The following is a 22909-nucleotide window of genomic DNA, read 5'->3' on the forward strand; positions in this document are numbered from 1 at the left end:
ATCTCATATATTGCTGCTGACAAAATCCAAAATAAAGATATTAATGCAACATCACAGATCATGCAAATAATTGGATGATTATAATCTTGTGAATTAAATGTCCATAAATCTATAAAACTGCAGAGAATCAACATAACTCACCAAACGTGAAAAGCAGTTCACCAATAGATAAGTTTTCAGAAACTTAGAAACAGAATATAAATGTCAGTCAACTAACACATCCTGATAATTTAATATTGGATGATTTAAAATACCATATAACTGTAAATTATATACTATTTTAAATCTTCAATATAATTTCGTATGTATGACAGCAGGAATAATTGTAAATATCTATAAAATTCAAATGTGATATTTTCTGATATCATTCTTATTATTATTTACCTTTGCCTGAGATGATTCCTCTCCATTTGCTGGCTTCCTTTCTTCTGGATGATCCCCTGAGACTACTTTGGTTTTGAATTGCACTAACTGCATCCAAATTAAAAAAAAAAATTATCTACTTGGTATTTATAACCTGTATATTATTATTACAGAATTATAATCAAGTAAAAAGAAATACTTCAATAAAGCAATTTTTTAAAGAATTTCTGATACAACAAATAAGTAAACTAACATGAAGATAATTTACATAAGATAAAAATCTTTTGGCCACTGGTATAGCTGTACATATTCCCAATAAATAGCAAAAGGAACTTTCAAGGCCCTGCTGCTATCTAAAATGATCGTACATTTACATAGGAATAACTGCATAATTGCTTCTTTAATTTCAGTTTGCTACAACTAACAAACTTGTAGCAAACTGATAAGAGAAAAATGAATTCAATTTAGTTCACTGTACAAATCTCTTTATCAGCTGCTTATAAAGGCCAAAATTACTAAATCCGCTTTCTGCACCATGATATTGGTGGGTTTGGTAACTGTCCTATGTAGATCGGCTGGCCAATATGCATGGAATCATCCTATTGCAAGAAATTAGGAACGTGAATTAATGTAACCATGGACCATTGTGTACATCCCTCTTGGGATGTACACAATGGTCCATGGTTACATTAATTCCCAAGCCTTTATGATAATGGGAAGCCCAAGCCTTTATGATAATGGGAAGCTCTAGTTAGCAGATAAATTTCATTAGTTAGTATAATTTAATTGCTTACTGGAGACATGAAATGGCCAAATCCATGTTGAAGTATTGACGAAGGTAATGTGTTGGCTTTCTTTTCCCCCATTTCTTCTATCATGTAAAATGAGTAACATCATGTTTGGTGAATATCACAGTTTTAAAAACAGTTCTCTACAAGTAATTTTAACACAACATATCAGACTGAACCTAATCATAATACATAGCCTAATAGTCTTAGTTGCTTCGACTATAAATCCAAAACAAATATAAATAAACAAACAAACCCAATCATAACATAAGGTTTAGTAGCAAAAACTTACTATTTCTACTTTGGATGCATGTTCCTTTTAATATCAACTTTCTGAAATTCTTTCTACCTCAAGGTGGAATTTGTATTAAAATTTGCTGTAATGATGCATGACAAAGAGCTAAACTAAAATCTTCCCATTTAATTAGATCTTCACTTTTCTTTATTACCCTAATAATATTGCCATTCATTCCATCATTACCACCATTACTTTCTTTAATCTAACTTTCCTAATAGTGAATTAGCTTCTGCAAAGCTCTTAATATTCTCAACTTCAAGTAGTTTCCTTTCACCAACTGTATTATTATTGATTCAGTAGGTAAAGATAATACCAATCATAATGCAAATTATTGAAATGCATGTTCAATTATTAGATAATCTTCAAAACTTGATACTTTTTCTCCAGCTTCATCTCTGAAGTATTACACACCTAAGTCTCCTGATCACTGTGATCTTACAAACATCACTTTACATTATAAGATTCTTGAATGATGTTTGGTTGGAAGATCAGATTCAATCCTATAATTCAAGCCGGTGTATTAATAATATCACTGAAACAACAATGATGAGATGCATGTATTCACAAGAAAAAGAATAATAACTTTATGAATGCAAATATTTTGTCCTGAAACTAATAGGACATAATCCATTCACAAGCCCAATCACAAGATAAAGCTACAAGAAAAGAATGTAATTCTTTTTACAGATTTGAGCTGAGTGCTGCAGTATCTAACACAGGTGGTTACAAACTAAGATGAAATTTAATTAAAGCTAAAATTTAAATAAATTAACTTGAAATACAATAAAATAACTAGATAATTAAAATGATTAAACTAAATGACATTGGAGAAAAAAGGTTGTGGAAGTGGATGCTACTGCTTGCCATTTATGAGGCTGAGGCTCTCCATCTTGGCAATGGATAAATAGTAAATTTAATTTCACTTTTAGTGATGTAGATGTGTGACAACACTCTCTTTAATTAACTATTCAAACTTAAACAGCACTAATGTCCAGTATTGTGGTAAATGGCTGTCCCATGCTGCACCAGGAGAGATTTTTTCAGGTTTACCATGGGTTAATATAAGACTGGTGTTTCTGCAGTAATTTTTTGAATGAACGTCCTGTTTATTCAAAATGAACAAACAGGACACATTGAACCTAGTAAGCACCAGGGAGGAAGAGAGAAGAATGCAGGGTAGGGACTAAACTGTATCTTTTCAGGATCTTTGCAACTGCTTCTGAGATGCCCTCAAGGAAGTTTAAATGCACCCAGGTTGCATTTAAATTTCCTTGATGTGAAGCTATTCCATTGTATGATGCTTTGGATAGTGCCCACTTTTGTTGGACATTCTCGAGAGATTGGAAAAGATAACACGTACTCTATTGAACAAAAAATACGATACCTACTTTTTGAGATGGATGATGGCTAAATCCTGTTGCATGTAACTGCAAAGATAGGTTTAAGGTGCACAGATGTAAATATTCCAGATGGGGAATGAGTGAGTTGGATATCCAGGAAGGCTAATTTTCGGTTCTTTTTATTTTCCACCATGAAGTTGATGCATGGATGTAGGCAGTTATTTTGGTTAGGAATGTTACTGATTCTGGCCAGCATATCATCCATAAGGAATACCTAAAAGGAAGACTGTGGATGTATTGTGGAGATCACAAAGTCTTCAAGATGTTCAAAGTAGAAATTGAAAGGAGCCAGGAAAGAAACTCCCATCATGGTTACTTCAATGTGTTTGCATAGTTGGTTTCTGCACATTGGTAGCCAGAGCATGAGAAAGCTGAACAGTATCAGCAAGAGGTAGTACACTGATAAATAAAGACTGGATACTGGAAATTGACCTTGATGTCTACAGATAGGGTTTTAATTATTATTATTATTATTATTATTTTTTTTTTTTAAATTCTGATGAAGTTTTCACAGAGACTCATGAGTGGCCTGTGCAAGCACTTCAAAGAGGTGCTAGGAATTTGGCCAGAGCAGGTAGGTACCAGGAGGAATGTCATTCTTAACTGAACAGCAAACTTAGCAAAAATGAACCAATTGATATCTGAACCAATACATACCAGTCAGTTAACTATCTCTAACAAAGCACATTACGAGAGTGGTCTGAAAAGTTCTCGGCCTAACAATGAAAAAATCAATTTATAATTTAAAAATTATTTTTATTTCACAACATAATCTCCCTTAAGACTAATACATTTATTCCAGCGATGCTCCAGGTTATTATCCCGTCCCTGTAGTGGTTCTCAGTAAGATCTACAAAATACCCCTCTACAGCTGCAATATGTAGAAAAATGCTGACCAGCGAGGAAGATTTTTAGTTTTGGGAAGAGATAGAAGTCAGAGGGAGCCAAATCTGGGGAATAGGGCAGATGTTCCAACAATTCATAGTGCAGATCCCTCAATTTTCCCATTGCCAAAACACCTGTGTGGGCAGGTGCATTGTCCTGATGAAAGATGATTTTTTCCTTCTGCAAACCATGTCTTTTCTCATGAATTTTTTCGTCTAGTCTGGTTAAAAGATCGGAATAATATTCCCTGGTTATTGTTTTACCCTTTTCAAGATAATTAATAAAAAAATGCCTTTAGCATCCCAAAACACCAATGCCATGACCTTTCCAGCTGATGGAACTGACTTCTGTCCACTGTTTTGACTGCTGTTTGGATTCTAGTGTGTAATGCTGAGAATTCACTGAAGTCAAGTCTCATCCATAGTAATAAATTGACACACAAAATCGGTTTTATTCTTGTTAAAATGCTCCAAGCACAGAGATTTTCACGTGAGTACGTTTTTGATCTGCTGTGAGCAAGCGTGGACCCATCTTGCGCAAAGCTTTTTCATTTGCAATTCTTCATGCAAAATATATCCTACACATTCTTTTGAAATGCCTATAGTCTCAGCAATTTCACACACTTTGACTAACCAGTCATCCAATACCATATCGTGCACTTGATCAATGATTTCTGGTGTTGTTACACTTTTTGGACGTCCTTCACATGGATCATCTTCAAGGCTGGTAATAAACTTTTATGAACTTCGAATGAATTTCTTTTGGTGTTAAACTTCTTTTACAAAGAATTTTATAATTGCGCAATACTCAGTTTTATCTATTTCAAAGGATACACAACACTTTTGCTTCAGTCAGCTGTATAAAACAAACTACTTGATAGAATGACTTGCAATTTCACATGAACGCTTATGATAGATGTACCAACTCAGGGAAAAAAAAAAAAAAAAACGCACTGATAGTGCTGCCATCTATAGTTGAGGCCGAGAACTTTTCAGACCACCCTTGTAAAAAAGAAAACAACAGAATTACTTAAGTCCATAACCACATGGCCAACAGAAACAGCTAAAAAGTTGCTACTGCACTACACATGCTCCCCCATAATGTTCAACCTTCTAAAAATACATAAAAATAACATACCGCTTTTGTAGAAATTAAAGATGAAAATTTAAACCTATGTGGAAGTAAATTTAATAGATGTAAAATTTTCACTAATTATTAAAGGTGTAAAACTCGATGTAGCTTAAAAATACCAAAGCGCTTTACATCGATTTTTACAGAGGTCAATTCTCATGAGAACTGTTACAAAAATAGCCTTGTTTGTCTCTATGTAATTTTTGCTAAATATTTAATGTAAATAACCCTAGGAACTGATTGTATTTACCGTTTTAAGTTTCTAGAATGTCAAAAACAAAGGCAATGCCTTGCCATCGGAACTTTGTATAATAGCTATGGGTAAGAGCACAAGAAAGTGTTTGTAAGCTCTGCGCATGAACACCTTCAAAGCTGGTATCAAAGAGGTCCGCTAGTTTCAGAGAAGTTTCTGCTGCCCGACAAGACAAGAAAAAAAGAGCGCACGGAGGAGAAAAAAGAACAGGCTGGGCTTAACAAAAGGATCAAGGAGAACTGCTGATTTCTTCGGGGTTTAACAACCCTTGCTGCAAGGTCCCGAGAGGGTAAAAATAAAAGAGGACTGAGCCGAACATCAGTGGGAAGTTTCTGGCAGAGAACTAGGGAAGTTTTCGGCAGAGAAGCAGAGGCAGTCCAAGAGGAGGCGAGGTCCAGTTGCTGAAGCAGGAGAGGCGAAGCGCTGTTACCGAAGAGAGCCAGAGGCAGTCGGCAGAGAATCAGAAGTATACTGACCCAGAGAAGACTTTATGGCGAACCCACACAAAAAGAAAAATTTGGGAAGTCAACCGAAGGCAAAAGCCGCAGAACGATCTTCAAGCCTGCATGCTGAAACTTCTTGCCTGAGCTTTTGAGTACCAGGAAGACTGCAGTCCAAGACCGCTAATAGTCCGACGAAAATCCCCCTGAAGCAAGGCCTGAGATGAAAGAAGAACCATAGAGACTTTGATGCAGGACTTTTGGAAGTCCTGCATCCTCTGTAAGTGTGTCCAACCTTTAATGTACATTCTTTTTGTAATCTAGGAGATATGTCATAGATGGACTGATAAGAAATATCTATAAGAGAGTCCTCAGATTTGTTATTAACTGGAATGTAAATTGTAAGATAACTTGCCATAGCTAGATCCCTTTATGAGTAAATTAGTCTCGGCAATTTGGTTTTCTTAAGTAGAGAAGTAATAGAGTAATTATACTGTTTAGTCATTTAATATTGAAAAGGGAAAGTTTGTTTCTTTATACCAAAAGCATAAAGGATAGATAGAGAGGGAGAGTAACCTCCCTATCGTTTATTTAATGTACTTTATTTTTAATGTAAATAAAGGTGTTTTAATTATATGTCTACAGAGTGCCACCTGATTGTTAATTTTACAATGCACTGTTCCTAAAAAAAAAATTATCGGACTTGTGAGTGGGAAACCAAGTGAGATAGCTGAAGCATATAGTTAAGTGCAAATAGATGAATCTTTGTGTAAAGTTTTGCTGAAGGAATTTGTATTAGAGAAAGAGAGAGAGAGAGAGATAGAAACCGTATTACTGAGTTTTATGCCAGTTAAAAGATATTAGTGTTGCAGTCTCAATAAAATAAAATTTCTAGTATCCATAGGCATAAGACTCATAGTGCGAAAGGTAGATAAACATATTATGCAATAATATAAGCAAGAAAGGTTATGAGACAGAAAGCATGCACTGCTAATTAGAATAACAATATTTCAAAGGCACAGTAACCAAGCAGGCTTTATAAATAGCAAGAAATAGTAGAATGCACAATATTACAAAGGCATCCTCAATACTTTAACAATGGAACACAAAATAATATGCAATAAAGTTGGAGTTTATATTCCAGTGGCTAGTAGTATTCATAATTATTAAATTAATAATGGCAAATAACCATGTAAAAAAGAAAACAATTTAATAGATCAATGACTATGTTTCATACAGCACTACAGTGTACTTCTTCCGATTGATACAATAAACACAAATATAAAGAAGTATTAACACGAAGATTTCTAAATAATTTGTTTTAATTCATTCAACACATGACAGTCATTGAATGCAGGAATGAGACATGAGTGATCGTTACAGGACAACATATTTTATCTTATAAGCCAAATTCATCAATATGCAGATCTCTTATGTATGCTGTCCAGAGTAGATTTCATACCAGGCCTTGGTTTTTATTACAATGAATCAGACATTGTATCATTTCACTAGCTTCTATAAATTTGCATACATAAGTATTAAATTCTATGTACAGTATTTTTGTGATTTGCCAATTATCTTACTGGTTTTCAATGGCAGTGTGTAAGGCCAATTCCAATTTTTACATTCAATTTTTCTCCACATCTCTGACATGTTCTTTTAGATGGATTTCTCCAAAATGTTTGGTCTATCCAGCGTAACAAACACTTCCAATTGCAATAGATTTTATAAACTCCTGGTCTCTTCGTCGATTTTTCTGGTTATTTTGGCAATCTTAACTTTGTGGAAATTTTTAGAGGTCCAAAGGCAAGTAAGTTATGTTTTTGTAGGCCTTGTTCTATTTTGTCTGTGACATTCTTGATATAAAGTAAGGAAACAGCTCCTTTGTAGTTATGGGTTGTTGTCTTGGAGGCTGTGGTGGTTTATTCAATATTTTATTAATAGTTTTGATGTTGTAACCATTTTCTGATGAATGTCTTTAATATAAGTTATTTCCTTGTTTCTTTCATTATCACAGTGCATACTGTATGCTCATTTCTTGTAATGTCCAGGATACCACTGCTGGCATTTGGACCCTGAGGCAAAGTATTAGTATTAGTCATATGTAGCTCCTCCCTAGCCAGGGAGCAGGTGCAGGCTACCATCATTTCCTGAAACAGAATCCGTTTCTAACATGAAACTGACAAATAAGCAATCTCAGACCAACAGCAGAAGCATTGCCATAGGGATAGTCGATGACCCTTAACTGGTGGACAGTCATTGCAGTTGATCATTGGGTACCTCCCCAGGAGCATGCAGATTTAATGGCTGCATAGAGCACCATATCACGTTGTTGTCTTAGGGTTCTGTAGCATTGGGATTTGAGAGGTCCTCACAAGAACTGCTCCACTATCCCTTATGGCAATACTGCCATTAGTCTAAGACTGTTTTGTCATTTGTCATTTGTCAGGTTACCTGGATTATCTTGCAGCTGCCCTCCATTTTTAGGAGATGGGGGTTATCCACTATCTGCCACTTGTGGACCTGTCCAGCTGCAGTCAGAACAATACCCTGCCAGTAGTTTTCCCAATGGCAGAGTACTGTTCACTAGTTGTAACCAAAGTCACCAGCAATCCTCATGGACACACAGCTTAACATAACAATGAGAACCATCTCTGGTACTTTAAGAACTACTCCTATCCCATGGCTGCCTGTTCTCTATCTCTCTAACATCACTCCTTGATGCTTCAGAAGAAAAGAAGCTACCATCAAGGTATTAAAATCAGAAAAAAAAATTGCCCTTCTTATACATCAAAATATCTCTCCACCTTCAGCCTGCCAACTTAGCCCCAGATATCCCATCTGATGTGTGGAAATACCAGATGATAGTCCCTCAGTCAGATGGAAAAGAGTCTGGAATGAACTCTAAATTACAAACAAGTACCTGATAACAGATCCAAGTAACAAATCTCCAGGTTTCAATCTACTTCAGCACCTCTGGAGCCAATTAAACAGATTCAAGACAGGATAAGGCTGCGGTACACATTTAATATATTTGTGGGGAATTTCAAAGTCACCCTTTTGCATGTATGATGTTGCTGTGAGGAATATGCATCATATCACTGATGACTGGGGCCTCAGGAACCTGGATTTACTTCCACATAGTGCCATCGCTGGTTAACTGAATTGTCAAGCTGTATATAGTTTTGTTAATTAATTTCTTGTATTTTACCATCATCATCAAATTCCTGACATGTACCCTCAATGGGTGTACAGGATATGATAGTACTACATGAAAAATTTACATCATTACTAACTTCCTATCGACAATTTTCCTCCAAATCAGTCTGTTACTTGTCAAGATTCCAACATTATCAGATCTTATATTTCTATCGTCTAAGGCACTTTGTACCGTATCAATCCACTTATATCTTGGTCTTCCTCTGGGTCATTTTCCTGCCAACCTGGCAGAGAACACTTGTTTTGCTAATCTTTTCTCTCCCATGCTATTTAAGTGACCATACCACCTGAGATTAGCTCTGCTAACGCATTCCTGGATGCTGACAATGTCAAGTTCTTTCCTAATATCCTCGTTTTTAATATGATATTGCCATTGATGCTATCTGTTCACGCCTCTAATCTTTCTCAAGACACTCATATCTGCGGTCTCTAGTCTTTGGTCAAGTGTTTTACTTCTGACCCAGCTCTCAGATCCATAAGTTAAAACTAGTTTGAACACTGTCTTGTATACAGCTAATTTAGTGTTCTGAATAATTTCTCTCTAATTCCATATGAATTTATTCAATTGACTGCCTACCATACCAGCTTTGTTGATTCTGTTGTCTATTTCCATATTTAATTTACCATCTTCACTAAAAATCGTGCCTAAGTAGCTGAAATGTTTTACTTGTTCCACAGGTTCCTCGTTCACAACACAGTTGACATTTTCAACAATTCTACCTATTTTCATTGTCTTTTTAATGCTGACCATCATACTATATCTATTACAACAGTTATTCAATTTAGTCAAGGAATCTTGCAAACTTGTAGCGGATTTATTTAGAAGTATAACATCATCCGCATAAAGCAAAGAGCTGACATAAACATCTCCAATTCTGATATCATGTTTAATACCACTTTCCTTCATAATGTGATCCATATAGAAAATGAATAACAGAGGGGATAATGTACATCCTTGTCTTACACCAGATTTAACATTAAACCATCTTCCTGTACTTCCTTCAATTCTAACTGCTGACTTACAACTCAAATAAAAGACTAAGTATTGCTTGATATAATGCCCCATTGACACCATATAATTGTAGCGTATTGAATAACTTCTCTCTTGGCACCTTGTCATATGCCTTTTCCAGATTTGTATTTTACCCTATAAGCTAAATAAATAAATTTTATTATCATCACTTGATAATAGTGGTTCTCTTAATGTTTTGATGAAAATCTGTTCTTGAACTGGGTGGTGGTGGGAACTGGCATGCAGATACTAACCAATAGCTAACTTTTTTTTCCTTCTGTATACTTCTATAGTAAGATTACTATGAAACTGAGATGAGAACATCCAAGAAGGAAATGCATCTATCTTTTTTCTGCCTCTGATGCACATCTCTCTCATAACCTTGGTTTAGTATGGTATTTTTCAATAGCTGATTGTTAAAATTTTTCAATATATACTTACAGAATGGCTTAGGTGTTGTTTATTATCCATAATAAAGATTAAAGATATAACTAACACGAAGGAAAAAATACATTTATTAAACTCACTAATATTTTGCTGGTTTTCTACAAAGCATCATCAAAGCATAATGATAACTATGACAGGGACACAGCACTAAACCAATAAATTAAAGAGGCCAAGTAATTATATTCTTGGTTTAATCCTTTATCCAAGCATAAGCAAACAAAGTTTGCACCTGAATTATTTTCAGGACAGAGCAACTTGTATATAGAGGCTGATGACTTCACATCATGCAAAGCACATATCCTTACGGACAAGTATAATGCTATGCATTATGGGAAGGGTCACTACCAAGACTGGTTTCGACCTTTATTGAGGTCTCATCAGTGGGAGCTAGACCAGAGGTGATACCAAGGTTGAAGTAATGCAGAAATCATATTTCCACATACAAGTAGCCAAAAGGTGTCACACCTGTCCTGAAAATATTTCAGACACAAACTTTGTTTGCTTACACTTGGATAAAGGATTAAACCAAGAATATAATTTCTTGGCATCTTTAATTTATAGTATAATCAAGTGGAAAAACTTCCAAGCACTAAACCAAGTAATTGTAGAAACAAATTTAAATTGTAACTGACACTTAATGTCCTTATGTGGCACCTCCATGGCTCAGATAATGACAAAGTTAATTCAGAGAAGTCCAACTATTGGGTCTTAAAATGATAGTCACCCAGAGCTTTGGTAAATTAATGCAACTATATTTGTTGAGGTTGGGAAAGTGCTTCATAGCTGATGCTCATTTAAAGAATAGCCTCTAAAACCTGTAACAACTTATATGTAATAAAGATGTTTTTCTCCATCCTATGTGAAGGAGTATCCAGAGCTTGGGTTGCCAATCCTGACTTGCCATACTGATGATCTCAGATGTGATTTTTATGTTCTTCATATGTTAACTGACCTACCAGTCTGTGCAAAGTAGACTAACTTGCAGGCTTTATCACTCCTGGATGTTCAAGAGGATGTAGTCAATCTTTAGAACATATAAAAGTAGCAAGTTGAATGAAAGGTTTGAAAGTGTTATGGAGATCATATTGCAAAGAACCTGGTTATGTTTTCTGATGTACCCTTAACATAAGTAATGGGAATGGTTTTGCTGTGATACAGAAGGGATGTGTGTGTGTGGGGGGGTAATATTTTATATGGGCTGTAGCCATTGGTTAAAAAGTGTTACAAAGGTCCTTAAGCTCAGTTCAAGCTATTTGTCATTTCAACAAATAACCCTGGCTCAGTGAGTAAGAGTTTGGGGGCTGTTTGTTCAAATGAAACAGCCTATGAAACTGAGTTCAGGGACGTTTGCAACACCTTTTTAAACAACGGCTATGGCCCATATAAAATAGATAAAATGTTTCATGTCCCTCCTCCAACACACAGGATCACAGCAAAACCATTCCCATTACAATTTAGACTGTTTATACAATTACTTGGTTTAGTGCTGTGTGCCTGTCACAGTTTCATTGTGCTCTGATGAAGCTGGATAGATAGCCAGCAAAACATTAGCGAGTTTAATAAATGTATTTTTTCCCTACTAGTGTTAGTTATACATTAAGCTTTATTATGGATTTTCTGTGTATAGGTTTGCTAGGTGTGGAGAAATTGCTGCACCCATTGTGAAGCATTTGGATTTTTCAAAACAGCGTTCTTGAAATTTGAAGAAAGTGTTCTCTAAGAAATGATCTGTATCCTTAAAAAGTTTAACAGCATCAGATGGGAAAATATCTTTTAAAATTGAGATTTGTTTCCTCTCTAGAAACATTGGTGAGTAAGCTTTTCATGTCCAAACTAACCAGAATATCTGTGGAATTAAGTTTAATGTTTCTCATTTTGTTACGAAATCCTTAAGATTTTTTAATATAAGATGATGTTTTTCCTAAATGTGGCAATAGATAAAGTGTCCTGGTATAGTACCTCTGCTCATAAACATTCCTTTGACAGATACTATTAATTTACTTAAACAAGATTTTCTATCAGGCATTATCAGACTTTTTGACTTTGTAATCCACTCTGGTTATTTCAGCGTCCAAGATGAATTATATCAACACATAGAAGGTACAGTCGTGGAAGTCCTCTCTCTCCCTCTTCTACTCTTGCCAATTACTACATGGAACATTTCAAAGATTGCCTCGTTAAAGACAATGCTACTAAACCTGCAGTCTGGTTACAGATATTTGGATGATCATTTTGTAATATGGAATGGTTCTCCATCAGATTTGAAACTATTTGTCTCAAATATAAACATGCTTCATCCTAGAATTCAATTTATCTTGGAGGAGAAGAAAAAGAATTAGCTTTTTTAGATATATTAATTTCTCATCAGCCAGATGGTAGAGTACAATTTTCAGCTTTTCAAAAAGAAACACATACGTCGTTATCATCCAGTCAAAAAGTTGGTACCATTAAGATTTTATTATACCATGCTCATAATATGTTCCACTGAAAACCTTCTACAGCAAGAATTTCTTTTTTTCACCTAAAGACAAGCCTTCTCCACTCATCTTTCCAGGTGTCTACCAGATGCCTTGTTCCAATGATTTGTCTTACTTTGGCCTGGCAGATCTGTAGCTAGCATGAGAAGCATAAATTCTATATTCAGTATCATGAACTCGAGCAGTGTGGCATAGTATAATGTCATCTTGGCTAACAAAGAGTTCTTTGGAAGAAAAGAAAATGTGCACATCAAAGTTGATTCCTTTTGGAGCAGTTATACAAAGAGACTGTGAAGCCTTTGATTATCCCTTTTATGGAAAATATTAATGTATCATGGGAGTGTAAATTATGTAAATTCCTGATTATCTTAGTATATTATTTATTTTTTAATTAGGAATTTAATGATCATTTGTCTTACTTATGCTGTAGTAGTGCTTTTAAAATTAATTATTTTATTGCATTTTATTTTGTGTTCCATTGTTAATGTACTAAGAATGCTTAGGTGAAGATTTTACATCTATTAAATTTACTTCCACATAAGTTTGAGCTCCTGACTTTAATTTCTACAAATACAACAGCTGATAGGTGAAGGAATCGACAACCTTAATTATCACCTAGCAGTTGCACTCAAGGAGTTGGTAAGTCAATCCCTCTCCTATATAAAGAACATACAGCATTTTCATCCTTTGTACAGTTATTTAGTGTTGCAAAACCATTTCCATCTACAAAAAGAAGATATGGCTATGGGATCCCCACTATAGCTAACTTTTATGTGGAACAACAAGCTCTAGATTCAGTGACCTTGAAACCCAAAGTTTGGCTAAGATATGTTGATTACAAATTCACCAGCTGGCCCTATGGCAGCCAATCTTGTAACAATTTCCTCAATCGAAAACAATAACATACTCTTCCTTTTCTGTATACACTTCTTACACCTCCTCCTCAGGATATCTATCATTCACTGTCTGCTATAAACCAACACATGCAGGCCAATACATACAATGAGACTCACACCACCATTCTACACAGAAAATCGGTGTTATTAGCACCCCCATATATGAGGATTATCTGAAAGAATAGACAATACACTGCAAAAATATATCATTATGGCCACATTTAAACCAATGAAAATAAAAAATATACTATACTAAGCTCTTCTAAGGATCTTCCTTCCTTCTCTTTTCCACCCAGATATTTACTAGATCTGCTGCACCTGTAACTTACCCCTCCACACGTCACATGCAATCCAAAATCACACACCAAATCTCTTTGTTACAGAAAAGTAGGCCTTTCTAACCACACACACACACACACACACACACACACACACACACACACACTTGAAATGTGCCAGCGGATTGAGCAGAAAGATTATTATCACTGACGATGTCTCGGTGACTGAGATGGAATATAGGAGTGATTAAACATGCTGTTTAATTATTTAAAAGTGCTGTGTTTATTCCACTAAACTTTAAAATTAACCCAGTCCTTACATTGGACCAAATATGGTATGAACATAAATTCAAGGAAGACTGTGAAATGCTTATCAACCAACCAATTCACAGAATGGATGTCTCACATGAAATCCACATAGCATTTGGAAAAAGAAGAAGCGACATACTACATTGAAGATCTTGAAGACCAAATGAAAATAAATTTAACTGGATAACAACATAGGAGTACAGGAAACTAATAACTATTAATGTAGTTTTACTAATATAATTATATATTTTTATATTATTATCATTATTCGTTTTTATTTTTTAAATTAAATTTTTATTTATTTATTTATTTTCCAGAGGTGTCAGACTATGGTCAATGGTTGACCAAGTAGATATTCTCAGTCCACTATAGTATGTACCAATGTAGCTTGCAATCCAATCAGTCACAGATATAAATGTCAAAATGTCTAATGTTATTTTAATTAAATTAAAGTAAGTTCTTGAACATAGTAGTGTATTTCCATAAGGATTCTGTAATATCTACTACCTCTAGAATCTTAAATAACTATCACCAAGACATTCTTGGGAGAATGCCAAAATCTATTAAACTTACTAATTTCTAATCTTGAAAATTTAAATCTAATAAACTGTCTGAATACCTCCACTCACAACCGTTCATATTACTACAGATAATTACCGTATGTGATATTTTATTGTGATAATTTTAATTCTAAATCCTTACTGGCAAAAACATATTAGATGTTGCTTTCTTCAGCATTTGCACAGACAGATCTATTTCACCTTAAGAATTATTTGAATCTTTGAACAAATACTAATTCGGCATAAGAGACAAATCTGCCCGAATACATAATACTTTTCTCACATCTGGAGTGATGTCAAAAGAAAGTCTGAAGAAAGTTTGACCTCAGTGATGCAACAATTACTCTGATTAATTACTCTTCTTTGCCCAATTATTTCTCTCTCTTTGTCACATAAAAGGAAAAACATGCAGAAAGCACATGTTATGCATTTTCTACATATCTATGATCAATGTTTATCAGAAATACATTAGTAAAGCTTACACCTCCCTATTGCTTTCTAAATGTAGGTACATGATGCAATCAGTACAAAATATTCTCTCCCCTCACCATCCCTATTGTTTTTTGAAATAACTTCCCTTTCAAAAAACCTAAACCTAAAGTTGATAAGATTCTTCTTCTTATTCTCTCCAACCTTTCAAGCTGTTGAATCAATAACTTCTCATGGTCATCTCATCTTCATAAAACAAAGGAACCTACCAATTTATAAACTAGAATAAGCCCTGTCAGGTTTATGAAGTAACTAATTTGCATCTTGCATGCATGAAAATAAATTCTGATCTTTTATTTTAGTTCTTTTGCACACTACGGTAAATTCCCACATGCATAAAGTTCTTCACTTATCCATATATTCATAAGGATAATCAATATGGATATATGAATAATTAAGTGATGGTAATGAAATCATGATAAAATTCTTTCTTACCTCATCATTTGCCCTAGAAAGTTCTTCTTCTAAGGTTCCTACTCTTTCCAACGCAACACGTAACCTTTCTCTAACCTGATTATAAGAGTAACATAATTAATATTATCAAGAAAAGGAATTTTTATTATAAACTCATGTTTCTATATTTTAAAACTACATTGTAAAAGTATTTTTCAGCATGAATGTTAGCCAGAGGTGAAAAATACAATCTATCCATCTATGTGTATGCGTGTGTGTGTGCATAAAAAAAATTAACAACAGTCAAGTTGTAACCATCAACAAATTGTAAGGAAAATAACAAAAAAACAAATCTCAGGGGGGGGAGGAAGAGAATCTCAACTGAAGAGTACCACACTTTGTTATTAGTTCCAAATTTCATACAGCTGATGCAGAAATGACATGCCCAATAACCAGAAACTTACTGCATAAGTGTCTCTCTAGGGCAGTGATATACATAGATCACCTCATTTTTTACGGCCACAACGAAAGTCTGTTATAGTTTTTAAAAGTGATAATGAACATATGAGCAAAACTCATAAACTTTACCAGTAATTGTCGTGATAGGCAATGATACATGTGTACTAAGTGAAAACTGCAAATAGCTGATTCACTTAACATATATTTCAGATCATTTCTCTTACAAGGTAGAAACATTGCAACACTCCTTTCACATGACCTTTCCAGACAAGTATCAGCACCAAACAATAATACATTAGTCTTCCAGGGGCAGAAATACAACAACAACATGAATAAATAAAAAGTGTATTTTCAAAATACTTCTTATGGAAAGCAGTCTGAAATATCAGTATTCTGTATTCTATATGAAATGTATATTTTTGTTGCATGGACATAATGCTGTTTCTCTTTTTCACAAGAGAATCACATCTCCTTACAGTATGACAATCATGTAAGTATGCTATAATAACAACTGCACTATGTAAAATGTTGTAAATAGAAGGGAAGTTTAGCTAGGTCACTTAAGGATAGAGTGAAATAATAGGAAAGAAACCTCCACATTGTTTATAAGAAATGTACAGAACTGAGTGAGGGTGCTGACACAATATCCAATACTCCTCACTGACCTGTAGTTTGCACATTACTATTATTTGGCTGTGCAAGCAATTTTGGCCTATGCACACAAGTGTATTCTACACTGACTGAAGCCATGTGGTCGTACAACAACATGCAATCAAATATGCCGGCCTGGTTGGCTGAGTGGTTAGCGTATCTGCTCTCTAGCCAAAAAACTGTAGGTTTGAATCCCACTATGGGCATGGATGCTTGTGATGTCTGTGAAAGTGGTGGTGGTGGGCAGTAGATAGAGTTGGTGTAGTTGTGGTTTGTTGTAGTTGGTGAGTTGAGTGGTGGAGACAGAGCAAGTGTCCCCCCCCCCTCGATGATTCTATGGACTCCCTGCAGGTGTCACGTAATAATAATAATAATAATAAAATCATCATCATGTCAGCTGAGTTATTGTCCAGTAACACAAGGCTCATACTGTTTTCATCAGACAACCAAGTCAGTGAAGGGCCTGCAACTGAAATGATGTAAATCTCAACAAAGATAAGCTGTAAGCACAAGTATCACTGAAAAATAAGTGAAACTAGCACAGAAATTAAAGAAATATATGAATATAGCTTGCATTTGTCTTAATCTTCCTTATTTCATGAATCTAGGCCAGATGGCCTGTTCTGGTCATGATCTAGAAAGAAACTGCCTGTTTCTTTGGTGCTTTGGGTTGTAATTTATCATCTACTTGGGTATGCTAGCATATATCATTTGTTCCAGATGATTATCCATTTGGTCCTGTATTTTTCTATTGTTTCCAATATTAGTGTTTGATTTAATTCTTTCAGTATATCTTCATTTCTCTTTTTATCTAGTATTGTATTTTTGTTGCAGTGATTCATTTCATTTAAAATAATTAAAATTTAAAAGAATAAAATTAAAAATTCCTTCATTTTAAAAGAATTATTCCTCTTATTGTCCATGCTTCACTGCCATATAAGAATGTTTCTTTTAATAAAATATCATACATTCTTATATTTTTTTATTTTTTTATTCTAGTTTGAGATGATCATAATGATTTCTTTTTTCATTTCTTTGGTTTGATAATGTTTTCTGATCCAAGCACGTAATGAATGGAATGTGTGATTTCTCTATAAAATTTTTGTTGTGAGAGAAACAAAAAGTAATTTACTGTAAATGGATAACAAACATCGATTATCTAGATATCTGGCAAAAATATATATACTTTAAACACGTAATTATCTTGATAGGAACAACAGAGATTACAACAGAATGATAGTAGGAAATTGAAAAATCAGAAAAGGAGAGTGAAAACTTGGAAATGCCATGATTCGAAAACAATAAACAAGACAAACTAATATAATATTAAAATATTAAATTAATATTAAATATTAAACTAATATTATTAATAATAAATATAAAAATTATTAATAATAATAAACTAAAAAAAGCATATGCAAGAAACATTAAAGAATCATATATGTATGATTATAGATCATCAAATTCCTGCCATGTACCCTCAAATGTGTTACAGGATATGATAGTACTACATGAAAAATTTACATCATTACTAACTTCCTATCTACAATTTTCCTCCAAATCAGTCTGTTACTTGTCAAGACTCCAACATTACCAGATCATATATTTCTATCGTCTAAGGCACTTTGTACCATATCAATCCACCTATATCTTGGTATTCCTCTGGGTCGTTTTCCGACCAACTTGGCAGATAACACTTGTTTTGCTAATCTTTCCTCACCAATTCTGTTTAAGTGACCATACTACCTGGTGATAAGCTCTGCTAACGCATTCCTGGATGCTGACAATGTCAAGTTCTTTCCTAATATTCTCATTTTTAATATGATATTGCCATTGATGCCATCTGTTCACGCCTCTAATCTTTCCCAGGACTCTTATATCTGCGGTCTCTAGTCTTTGGTCAAGTGTTTTACTTCTGACCCAGCTCTCAGATCCATAAGTTAAAACTGGTTTGAACACTGTCTTGTATAGCTAATTTAGTGTTCCGACTAATTTCTCTCTTATTCCATATGAATTTATTTAATTGGCTTCCTACCATACCAGCTTTATTGATTCTGTTGTCTATTTCCATATTTAATTTACCATCTTCACTAAAAATCGTGCCTAAGTAGCTGACATGTTTTACTTATTCCACAGGTTCTCCATTCATAACACAGTTGGCATTTTCAATGATTCTGCCTATTTTCATTGTCTTTGTCTTTTAATTGCTGACCTTCATACCATATCTATTACAACAGTTATTCAATTTAGTCAGAGAATCTTGCAGACTTGTAGCAGATTTATTTAGAAGTATAACATCGTCCGCATAAAGCAAAGAGCTGACATTAATATCTCCAATTTTGATATCATGTTTAATACCAATTTCCTTCATAATGTGATCCATATAGATAATGAATAACAGAGGGGATAATGTACATCCTTGTCTCACACCAGATTTAACATTAAACCATCTTCCTGTACTTCCTTCAATTCTAACTGCTGACTTACAACTCAAATAAAGGCTAAGCATTGCTTGATATAATGCCCCATTGACACCATTTAACTGTAGCGTATTGAATAGCTTCTCTCTTGGCATCTTGTCATATGCCTTTTAAAAATCGACAAAACTTAAATACAGATCTTTGTTGTATTCCCATGATTTCTCCACTATTTGTCGTAAAGTGAAGATCTGATCCTGACAGCCTCTATTTGGATATGTATTCCTGAATCCAGCTTGTTCTTCACCAAGCTTTTCTTCCACAATTCTTCTCAACCGTTTCTCAAGTATACTTTGCATAGATCTTGCCAGGAACATTGAGTAGGGGAAATACCTCTGTAATTCTCACATTCAGTTTTATTTCCCTTTTTATATATGGGTACTATGAGAGCTCTACTCCAATCATTGGGAATTCGTCCCTTTGTCCAGGTTTTCTGAACTATGCAGTGCAGCCACTGTAAGACTCTTATACCTCAATACTTCAGCATTTCTGGTCATCTACTCCTGCTGCCTTTCCACATTTCAAGCCTTTGATGGCTTTTTCTACTTCAAGTATGGATATGTATTCCTGACTGCATGCCTGGTTCAGTGTTTTTAATCACTGTGCTGTCATCACTGCTTGTTTCATTTAACAGTTTTTCAAAGTAATTACTCCATACTTCAAGGATATCTTTTTCTCGCATTTTCATGTCACCTTTATCATCTCTAACTCCTTTTACAGCACTCTTTCCTCCATTTCTAAGCTTCTTCAACAGCGTGCAGAATATCTTACCACCTTCTTGATATTTATTTTCTATGTTCCTGCCAAAATCCTCCCATGACTTTTGTTTAGCTAGTTTTACAGTGTTTAGCTTTCTTACATTTGTCTCTGTATTCTCTAAGAGCACAAGCTGACTTATTTGCCAGGAACTTTTTGATATGCTTTCTTCTTTTCCTTCACTGCCTCTTTAACTTCCTGTGTCCACCATGGAGTTCTAATTTTTTTATCCTTGCAGACAACTTCACCACATGCCTTCTATCTGAATCACTCAGGGTTTTCTTCAAGGCCTGCCACCTGAATCTCCAAGGTTTGGTTCCTGTTCTCAAACTCTTTCATTTTTTCTTCAATAATCTTTGTGTATTTTAGTCTACAGTTCACATCTGTGGGATGCTCAACTTTTATTCACTTTAAAACTTTCTTACATGTTATTGTTTTCAATATGAAATTCAATTTTATCCTGCTCAAGACTAAATAGTGATCACTTCCAATTTCAAATCCTCTGTACACTCTGGTGTCCTGCACCAGGGAGAAAACATCACTATCAACAATAACATAGTCAATGAGACTTTTCTTATTCCTTGCCTCTTCTCTCCATGTGAATTTATGCACATTTTTATGTTGGAACATGGTGTTAGTAATAACCAATCCATGTCCTGAGCAGAGATCCAACAGATATTTGCCATTATTATGAGCTTTGCTCTTTTCTCCAAATTTTCCCAAAACATTTTTGTATGTCTGACAATCATTTCCTACTCTGTTATTTAGATCCCAAACAAGGACCAATTTTTCAATGTGTCAGTTGCTTTTTCTAAAGCCTCAAAATATTCCTCCACTTCTATCTTAGGAGAACCTTCTGTGGGACCATAGGCACAAATAAGTCTCATTGTCCAGTTCCCTATTCTCATATTTGCCCACATTACTCTGCTTGAGACTGCCTGCCATTCAAGAAGATTAGCCTCATATTTTGTGTTGAATACTATGGCTACTCCTTCTTTTCCTTGATTGTCATTGCCTGAATATAACATTTTGTGTTTATTGCTCAGAAAGATCTCACCAGTTTTTGTCTTTTTTTGTTTCAGTCACCCCTATTATGTCGATCTGGTACTTATCTATTTCCTCAGCTAGCTCCATTTGTTTGCCATTCAGGCTTCTTATGTTGATAGTACTACCAATCTTTAACTCTGGTGATGTTGAGTTGGGGTGTGTTTTCAGATTTGTTCCAGTAGCTGACTTTTCGCTGTTCACCCTGGTTCCCTGGTGAAAATAACGGGTGGGGACCTTGTTTAACCGGGCGACGCCCCCAGCTGGCATGAAATTTTGTCATGTTGTACCATCATTTTTTTTTTCTTTTGGTTTAACCAATAAGAATACAATTTGGTCGGCTAAATCCCAAATTGCCAGCCCATCCTTGTTCGTTCAATATCCAAGTAGATAACCAACAGGGTGCACCAGGAGAAGGTGAGAATTGGACATTAGGTCAGAAGCCCTGGTCGGTTCTCCACATTCCTTTAAAGGTTATACTGCTTTGACGCTTAAGCACCAATATGGAATGATAATTCATATATTGTAATTAAAACAAGTATATATACAGTAGCAAACAAATTAATCTGAACAAGCCGAATTTTCATCAAGTTCTTGGTTTTTGCTTCTGTTCTGGTTTCGATTTTAGTTCACTATTTTTGTTGAGTGCAGTGTGATTTAACTCTGATGTTTATTAATAGTGTAAACAAGTTGACTTTTGTATTGTTTTATTCATTTTGTGTAGCTATAAAATGGATATATCTCGAAGAAAGCATTCAAAAATATGTACTCTTTCTCAGCACACATCCATGACTCAAAGACAAATTGTGAATGGGAGTGGTGTTGGTTTGGGTATGCTGTTAATGGAATTTTAACGACGTATTTTTTAAATACCTTTTCTCCTGACAGACAAGGAAAATGTGGGCAAAAAAAGGAAAACTACAAGTTAGGAAAAGCAAAAGGAGTTCAAGATTGTTTGCTGTAGACTTAAATAGAGACTTGGCAGCTAGCAGGATTAATGTTTCTGACATGACAGTCTTTTGAAGATTGTTGGAAGCAGGGAGGACTGCCCACAGACCAAACAAGAAACAACTGATGACGAAGGCTATGCAGAAAAGAAGGCTCCAGTGGGCGAAAGTGTACAAAAATTGGACTGTTGAGAAGTGGAAGAAGGTCATATTCTCAGATGAGAGCCATTTCTTTGTCCAAGGAAAGTGAGTATCTTATATTTGCAAATCAGTGGTTAAGAACACTTCTACTGCCCACCTTCAACAAGCTACTAAACACCCAACTAAAAAGATCTTATGGGGTTGTTTTACCCATGACAGTCCAAGATCACATGTGCTTGTTGATGATATGATGAAAAGTGACCAATACATACAAATATTGGAGAAAAGAGTGGTTGGTCTCACAGATCCAGAAAGACAAAGAACACATCTTCTAACAGGATCTCGCTCCATGCCACACTTTAAAAAAAAGTAAAGTAGTTCCTCAAAACCACAACATCGAATTGCTTTAGTGGCCAGGTAACTCTCCTAACATTAACCCAAAAGAAAATTTGTTGGATAAAATGAAAAAGGGACTAGGAAAATTAAATTGTGATACAAAGGATAACTTAATACAATCCATTATAAAAGTATGGTTCTGAGATGCAGAAATAAGAAAAAATGTGTTTACATTGTTAGAGTCCATGCCTAAAGTAAATTAATGAACTTATTAGGAACAGAGGAACACGTATAAATTATTAGATAAAATTGTAGTTTAATTTTTGTAGTTTTTTTCTTGTTAAATTAAAATTTTTCTTTAAAAATGTGAGTATTCAGATTAATTTGTTTGCTACTGTATATAAATAGTATAACAGAACCAGATATAAGTAAGCATCTAAAACAAGAACTGAAATGATTG

The 22909-nt window shown here is 34.7% G+C and overlaps 1 protein-coding gene across 10 annotated transcripts in view; it reads right to left on the reverse strand.

The window, feature by feature from the left end:
• The window catches only part of LOC150092673 (liprin-alpha-1-like), a 778236-nt gene that overhangs the window by 371852 nt on the left and 383475 nt on the right, over nt 1–22909 (reverse strand). For all 10 annotated transcript variants that reach the window (XM_090414522.1, XM_090414524.1, XM_090414523.1 and 7 more), the window contains exons 4-5: nt 15681–15755; nt 385–471 (exon numbers count right to left, since the gene is read on the reverse strand). In XM_090414522.1, the coding sequence (XP_090270648.1) occupies nt 385–471; nt 15681–15755 (162 nt within the window). The remainder of the gene's footprint in view (nt 1–384; nt 472–15680; nt 15756–22909) is intronic.

This window comes from Typopeltis vanoorti, chromosome 25 (genome assembly GCF_054136105.1).
Source record: "Typopeltis vanoorti isolate ZY-2024b chromosome 25, IOZ_Tvanoo_1.0, whole genome shotgun sequence".
Classification (NCBI taxonomy): Eukaryota; Metazoa; Arthropoda; class Arachnida; order Uropygi; family Thelyphonidae; genus Typopeltis; species Typopeltis vanoorti.